This window comes from Nicrophorus vespilloides, unplaced genomic scaffold (assembly GCF_001412225.1).
Source record: "Nicrophorus vespilloides isolate i.1.1-1 unplaced genomic scaffold, Nicve_v1.0, whole genome shotgun sequence".
NCBI classification, from domain to species: domain Eukaryota; kingdom Metazoa; phylum Arthropoda; class Insecta; order Coleoptera; family Silphidae; genus Nicrophorus; species Nicrophorus vespilloides.
In genome coordinates this window covers 139,636-147,691 of record NW_017099157.1, presented here as the reverse complement: position 1 = coordinate 147,691, position 8,056 = coordinate 139,636, and the positions used below count along the sequence as shown (strand labels likewise).

The 8,056-nt window shown below is 33.2% G+C and overlaps 1 protein-coding gene across 4 annotated transcripts; it reads right to left on the bottom strand.

Annotated features, from left to right (window-relative positions):
- Positions 1–738: 738 nt before the first annotated feature.
- On the bottom strand, positions 739–5,894 carry LOC108564114 (transmembrane protein 164). 4 transcript variants are annotated; one of them, XM_017923038.1, is made up of 6 exons: positions 5,562–5,894; positions 2,744–3,147; positions 2,565–2,681; positions 1,527–1,605; positions 1,357–1,457; positions 739–1,144 (listed from the first exon to the last, which is right to left on the bottom strand). In XM_017923038.1, the coding sequence occupies exons 2-6, from the start codon at positions 3,056–3,058 to the stop codon at positions 884–886; spliced, it is 873 nt and encodes a 290-aa protein (XP_017778527.1). In that variant the 5' UTR covers positions 3,059–3,147; positions 5,562–5,894; the 3' UTR covers positions 739–883. The 4 variants fall into 4 exon arrangements, with proteins under 4 accessions (XP_017778527.1, XP_017778530.1, XP_017778528.1 ...); XM_017923041.1 differs by lacking the exon at positions 5,562–5,894 and adding an exon at positions 4,338–4,406; XM_017923039.1 differs by lacking the exon at positions 5,562–5,894 and adding an exon at positions 3,422–3,677.
- Positions 5,895–8,056: the final 2,162 nt, after the last annotated feature.

The window sequence follows — 8,056 nt, the reverse complement described above, 5'->3', positions numbered from 1 at the left end:
GCGATTCCACTATTTTATTTGACTGTGAAATTAGAATTGTTGTTCAAGTTTAGGTTAGGTAATTTCTGTGTCCAGACTTGTCAGAATTTATTTTATAGGTTAGGATGTAAATCTAGAAGTTAAAGGTTAAAAATCAAATCAAATTTTCAATAAAAACTGAAAAATTTCATAAAAATTTTAATAAAAGACGAAAACATAAATAAACGATAAAACTGCGTGTTTTTATTGTGTAAAAGTTAATTTCATTGAATCAACGTCACAAAGTCAATAACGTACAGATGAAAATAGATCAGATTATAAACTATAAATTAAAAAGGAATGTTCGGTAACAAACTAAAAAATGAAATAATTTGATAAACAAACTAAAAATAGAAGAAACAGGATCGAATCATGTTTTGCTTACATACTTGTCTTGGGTTAACAAAGACGCTAAATGTATTGTTAATGTTAGTAACAGTTTCCTATGCTTATTTAAAATAGTGTTTAATCCTATTTACAGATTGCTAAATTTTATTTAACTGGGAGTAATCTAGCTAGCCGAATATACGGGATGAATCAATTTCGTTTTTATGTCGAGGATTCCTTCGGTTTCGTTCGAAGCATCCCGCTATACGCTGAATTGAATTTTAGTTTGTTTGTAAAAATGGCTTTCTAAAAACTACTTTAGTTTTCTCATGTTATTATTAATTATTTAATAGATCTCAACTTGTTCTTTATATATTTTTTTTAAAACTGGACTTAATTATTACTGAATGGAATCGATTTAATTAATTTTCCGGCACAACCTCATGTATTGCAATAATTAATTTATGCTTTTCATCGAGTCACAAATCGCGAGACATATATTACGTCTTCAGTTTTTTTTATTTCGTCGGTCTTGGGATTAGTCCGAGTGTTGACGTCGGCCGTTCGAATCCGTCATGTCGCCGTTGCTGTTGGGGGCGGCAACTTCGCAGCACAAAGTCCTTTTCACCTTCGTAGGCCAAAACTTCGTTAAGAAAAACGCACTGACTGAACAGAACAGTTTGCACATCAACGGGCAGAGGATGGCCTGATGCACGACCGCTGCTATCCTGTAGTAGGGACCGCCGAACGGATCCAGGATAGCAGGGCAGATCATGTGATTCAGATTCACCTGGGTTGGCTGTAACAAAACGCAGAAACAAATTACTAACAACTGTCATATCTATCACTGATATCTATCAATTATCGTGCATATGTAGGTTAGATTTAGGTGACAAGTGACATATCTGTCACTGATTGTTGTCAATAATCTTGCATATGTAGGTTAGATTTAGTGACAGTTAAAATATTTCATGAAATATAAATACTATAGTATTACTATTGTTTACTTACTATGGCGATTGTCTGCAGGATTGCGTAATGGTATATAATGTTAATACTATAACTGAGGGCGTTCCAACTTATGTCCGAGAATTCCTCGACGTTGTAGACACCTACGAAATTGATGTAACACGGATTAATCAATAGATGGAAACAGCTGATTGCGATTTAAATTGAATTACCGCCAAGTCGTAGAAGATAATAAGGCACAACGAACATCATCCCGTGCTGCACCCAATAAATTGCAGCTTCCAATGGGAGCTAAAAATATAAACAATCGCAGAAAATAAAAGTAACGAAATAATATTTATACTTGTAAATCAAATTCAAATAGAATATTCAGTTAACTCAAATTAGGCTAGGTTTGGGTTGCTAATGTAATTAATTAATCTGGTAAATTAATCGATTATAGTTTAGCCATTAATATGATTAAAAATATTCATTATAATTTTGCAAGTGATTTCGTAATTCCATAGAGATTTTTATAGGTAATAATAATAAATTATTTTATCCTAAATTAATTCATAACTAATTTGATATAACAGTATGAGTGTCAAATAAGAAATAACAAAATTGGAATAAAGTGAAATGACCGATACAAAATGTAAAGTTATTTTAGATCACATTGTTTTCAGTTAAAATAATCTTGTGTTAATTATGTGTTAATGTGATATTGCATGTAAACTGTTACTAAATATATGAAATTTTAAAATTTTCCATACAATAATCAAATTTGACATGTATACTATAACCGGTCAATTGATATATTTCTCTAGTACACCTATTCCTCGTTTTACACGGTAATGTCTTTAAACGTTTTTGCTTTTACACGGTTTAAAAAAAATACCAATAAATGTTGAAAATAAACTGGCTGTGATCAAAAAGAACATTTTATTGCCATTCATTATTTTTGTTTCATGTATGTACCTTAAAAAATGAAATCATTAATAAACAACGAAATTATGCGTTTTTTTTTTATACATTTTGATTTACAGTTTTGCGTTGAAAAAGTTACAATTTCGATTTACACTTTTTTATTAGGAACCAATCTACCATGTAAATCGGGGAATAAGTGTAATTGTTATTTGATCACGTAACAAATATTTAGCGTTAACGTCAAGTGGTGTTAAGTAAGGTTAGTTAAAGATAGGTTAGGTTAGTTACTTTAAATGTTAATGTGATTAATACTTCAGTTTTTATTAAGTTCACGCGTTACTTACTATTCTAGAGTCTGTTTCTGGGAAGATAAAGGCCAAAAGCGGACCGTTGAGTAGATTCAGATGAAATCTAAACACAGCAGTTACCATTTTGTTGGGAGATGCAGCCAGCAAGTAGATCTGAAAGAGGATGAACAAAAGTTAAGTTTGTTTTTGATGAAGGAAAGTTGATTGATTGTTACCTGCAGAGCCGTTGTTACGTGACAGGGATTGAGGAGGTATATCACAGTCCTAGACGAGAATTTGTATCCGATTTCCATGCCCCAGATGAGGGACATGAGAACGAGGAGCGCCCTTCGACCGCCTCTATCTGTTCGCACGTAATCGGCGGCCCTCGGCAAGGAAATCTTTCGGAAGGACCACCAGAAGGTTGCAAAGCATCCGGCAAGAACAACCACTGATTCCATCCATCTCCAAGTCGGATCCAGGTAGTCAGCGCATTCCGGTCCGGCGTTTCGCGGTACCGTCGTGTTGACACCGCTGTACGCCCAGTCCATCCTGCAGGATCACACGGGAAAGGCGGAATAAAAAAGAAAATAAACAAAAGGAAATGGTAGTCCTTGAATATTTGGTCACTCTTTGAGATCTGGAACAGGTGCAGACAGAGAACTAGATTATAATTAATTTTGCTTTTGCAAATTTAACGAGGAACGAACGAACGGGAAGGAGACCGGACGACGACGGATCCGTCGCGCGCTCGGCTCGCGACTAAAATTAGGATTCGCGTTGTAAAATAAATAAATTTTCGGGCCCGTTTCGACTGCTTGCATCCTCTCAACGCGCACCGCGCCGCTTATTTGCATTACCAATTTTCCATCCAGTCCATCCACTTCGTTTCAGAGGAAAGTGCGAAATCTTACCGTTTCTGTTTATAATTAGATAAGGCTCGTTACGCAACCGCGCTCTCCGCGCACAAACACACTGCAAACGTTTGGACTTTACCGCTTCACTCGCTTTCTGCTCTTCCTCTCCACTCATTCGTGTCTCGTATTTCCATTCCGTCGTGTAATCAATTACTAAATTTCAGATACAAGCAAAAACGTACTTTTCAAGCGTATCATTTTTCATGTTTGCAGCGCACAATACACTCACTATCCCCTACATAGATGACAACTCGACAAACGTAGAAAAATACTTCAAGGAATATAGAATATACTCAAAGTACAATTATCTACTTAACAACAAACACTTATAAGTTTTCTTTTTTTTTATATAAAACAGGTTCGATTCAAGGAATTTAGACTATGTACTAATAACATCTAACCATGACACAATATCAATATTTATAATTACAATCATCATTATATAAACATTGTACAAAACTTGGTAGGAAATATGGTGTAAGCACAGACAAAAGAAGTCGTACATCCAAATCCCATTTAACAAATTGCAGTTAATATAATATTTTTTGTACGACTTCAATTGTTTTAGACCTTGAATTCAAATTTACGCTCTCCCCACGTTTCATTCTCCACAAAAGAATCTGGTTCAATACTTATTGTATGCAACCAAATTTACACAAAAAATTGTTAATATAACAGTTAATTCATTATTTACAAATTTTTACAATATGATTTGTAGAAATTAAACAGTCCTCATAGAACTATTCTTTATTTAATTTTAATTACAGCTGGATTTTCAATTAACTATTTAGTACATGAATAATACAGATACTAAAATTATCCATTTTCAATGAAATCATTTCAATTGACTCGGACATAATCAATAAACAAATATTTTGTTAAACATAATATAATATTTTTTTTATAAACTTACCAAAAAAATACTGTTTGAGGAACCAACACTTTTCGATCTGAATCATGTATACACACTGTTTATCTGTGTTGCAAGTTTTTTTTTATCTGTGTGTAAAAATATCGTTACTAATAAGCTTATCTAGGAGCCAAAGCGTATTATTGTCTGCTATCAGTAATTCGTTAAAAGCAAACGCAGTTATTTTGTGAATAATCCGGAATATCAATAATTTATTCTAGTTTTATCTCTCATAGTAATTCAAAAATTTAAATTTAAAAAGAAACAGTTTTAGTTTTGAATTATTAAAATAATAAAAAATCAATACAATAATAAAAAATAAAATAAAATATTGTGTTTGTAATATTATTATTAACTCAAGTTTAATATAATGTTTGACAATACGGAACTTTAATAACAGTTTATTTAATTTATTGAAAATTATGTCAAAATGCATAAAATGTACGAAATTCATTGTTTATAGTTGGGTCACGTTTGGTGTGCGTTTCAAAAATAGAAACATGTTAAAAATTTCAGATATTTGAAATTCCCATGATAATCTAACAAATGTCTAGTGAATGTTTGCTGAAATTGATATTCCTTTGATCTTTGCCTAACAGAATTCATTGTTACAAACACAAAAGCTGCATTAAATAAACTAAATTTAAATATTTGACACATGTCACTGAAAATTCAATATGTTTTGTTAGTTCATTTACTCAAAATAAAATAAATATTTGACATAAGTCACTGTAACACTTTATCTATAAACGTACATATTATAGCATCAAATTCTATGCAGCGTAGCCAAATTGTGAAAGCGATCTGAAGATGTAATGTAATAATGTAACGCGCGTACATTGCAGTTGAAGCACACTGTCACTTTCGCATTGTTTATGCACCCGGCGCATCCGCAATTGTATAAATAAGCGCAATAATATAAATCAGATAGGGATGTCAAATTTGACGTTTAAAACGTCAACGCTCGGGGGTGGATATTTAACGCCAAAACTAAAAAGGAAATTATTCTTAATCTTAATTAAATGATTCGATGACGTCGTTTTACTTCTTACGTATCGATTTACGAAACAATGAGAGAAAGGAACATAAAATATTTCACGTGTTAACAGCTGAATTAATATTTCATTGTATAATCAATATATATTTTCACGGATTCTCTATTAAAGTGTATCGTTCGCATGAGAAGAGTTGAATTAGTGTAACAGAAATTTTAATAAATATACTTACGAATCTGTGATGGCATATTGTCCTTCGGCGAATAATATTTGCTAAGTTTTCATCGTTTCCATTTCAATACATTTTTCTTTTTCCGCAGATTGTGGCAAATTGTCCAAACTTTTTTTTTTGCTTTGGTTCGTCTCCACTTTGTCGGACCCTTGTTAAGGGCTCGATTTTCAGATCGTTCACGCGATACGGCGAAAACTAAAAAAAAAATAAAGGGAAACGGGTAAAAAAGAGGGGTTTGGGAAAACTCGCGATGCTCTCGGATCACGGGAAATTCGATATGCGGACCGGAGTGACTTGTGTACGCATCCACAAATACAGGGGCAATATTTAGGGGCGACGACGCTCGTAACGTCGACGTCGGCGCCGTTGCGCGCGCTACGCTTCCACAGATTTCCAAACAATTCATGATAATGAAAAAAACTAATTAAACTTTGTTATAATGGGATAGACCATTTTTCATTTTACATCAATTTTTATTTATTTTTAGGGGTTTTCTTAAACAAATGTATGAAATTTGTGTAATACGTGAGACATCTAGTAGAGAAAAGTCGCACCGCGAACGCAATCGATTACGTAGAAGTCCTAAAACAAAGTCCGCTATCAGCATCCACATTTTGTTTCATTGAACTTTTGCAGTTGATGATAGATGGCGCCATACACATATACAATTACTGATTAATATTGGATTCATTATATATCATACATTATAGAGCGTTATTTACCTCGAATAAATAATTTGTTAAAATTTATATAAGTAATATCTTATAAGTAGAAAATCTCCATAGAAATTTCGTTTGAACCAGTATTTTCCAACGTGAGCCCCACGTCTCACTGGGAGGCAATTTGATTGTTAATTCGAAAATAGATTCGTCTAGAGTTTAACCGTATGTCGAATTATGTATATGTTACATAGGGGGCATGCGAATTTTAGAAAGATTTAGGTGGAGCATAACACAAAAAAAAGTTGTGAAAAACTGGTTTAAACTGTAAAACTATATCATCTTGATAAATGATATTTAAATAGCTTAAAATAGCAATTTTTTTCTTAATTGACGAAAATTGTGTACCAAAAATGTCATCAGATAAACATGCATATTACCAATCATACCAACACAAATTTCTGAATTTAAAACTTTTGTTTTATTTTTTGCTAAATTTCAACTCAGCATCAGCGAATAAATAAAACACATGAATAAAAGCAATCATGAGCGACTAACATTTAAATCTTATCGAATGAATGACTTCGGAATACCGTTTCTCCGCTCTATAAAATTAAGATAAAGTAATTTATACAATTCGCAGGACAATACAATTTACCAAAGCAGTTACCTTAATCACGACTCGAATTAAAACGTTCTTCTCTTCGCTCCCCTTAATGTTCACCGTGTGTCTGCTTTCCTCTTTTGTTTTTCTTCTTGTTGTTGTTGCTGTTGCCGTCGCCGCCCGATCCTTCCATTTTCTCTCTCTTTTTATATCTTCGTTTCCTATCTGGCCGGACGTTTTCCCCGACTTTCAGAATTAAATTTCGCTCAGACGAGGGCGCGCGCGTGTTGTTTAAAAACTACTTTGTTTTCGAAGGGATGGGTGGAGGAGAGTTTCAGGGGGAGTTGGGTTTTTTGGTTTGGGAAGGCGGTTTTTTTTCGGAAAATCCGAGCACGTAACCACCGTTCCCATTTTTGCCGGTTCCAAACATATTATATTCCTCACCACTCGTCGCATTTTTTTTCTGCACGATTTTCGTCCCTTCACCGTTGTACCAATTTTTTCTTTCTTTCTTTGTGCGATTCACTTGTTCGCCACGATTTAAATTTTGTAATGGATTTCACGTTGCGGCTGTGAGAGACGACCGGAATCTGATGTGTGTGCACGTTGCTAAAAAAGTTAGAACGTCCGACGTTTTCTCTCCCAAAAGTGAGACAACACAATTTAGGAATAAAAATCGATCTATAGTTAAAATAATAAAATATCGAAAGTCTATTGAAAATTGCAAAATTATGGTTAACTAAATAGAAAAGTGGTTTTAGTTCGCTTATTACTGTTTTCCTGCAATCTGTCGTCTAAGTCAAAGAAAAAATAATAATTTTTCAGGCTATTTTTAACTTTTGGCTTATTGCTTGGCTTTCTTTGGTAACGCGTCCATAATTTAACATTCCAATTAAAGATGCAATTATGAGTTTCCGACGCGCCCTTTTCCAGGTTCTTAAATATCTATTGCTATCGTATAATCAGAGTTAAAAATAACAATTTTTAAAGCAAAAAATAATAAAACCTTTTAATTTTTATCATATTTATCAACTGGCTTAAGTGACACCTATCATTTAATACTTCTTTTAAAGATGAAATGGGATTTCCAACGTATAATTATTCTAACTATTATCGTATTCCTGCAATAGATTGTCAAAGTCAATAAACTGAAGTAAAATAAAGAGGTAATTTTACATCTGGTCCTATTGCTAGACTTTCTTTTATCACACAGTCATAATTTAACATTCCAA

Coding starts and splice junctions, on each gene's coding strand:
- LOC108564114 (XM_017923038.1), bottom strand. CDS start 3,058: ATGGACTGGGCGTACAGCGGTGTCAACACGACGGTACCGCGAAACGCC. Junction 1,458..1,526: donor TTATCTTCTACGACTTGGCG/GTAATTCAATTT, acceptor TCAATTTCGTAG/GTGTCTACAACGTCGAGGAA. Junction 1,145..1,356: donor TCCTGCAGACAATCGCCATA/GTAAGTAAACAA, acceptor GTTTTGTTACAG/CCAACCCAGGTGAATCTGAA.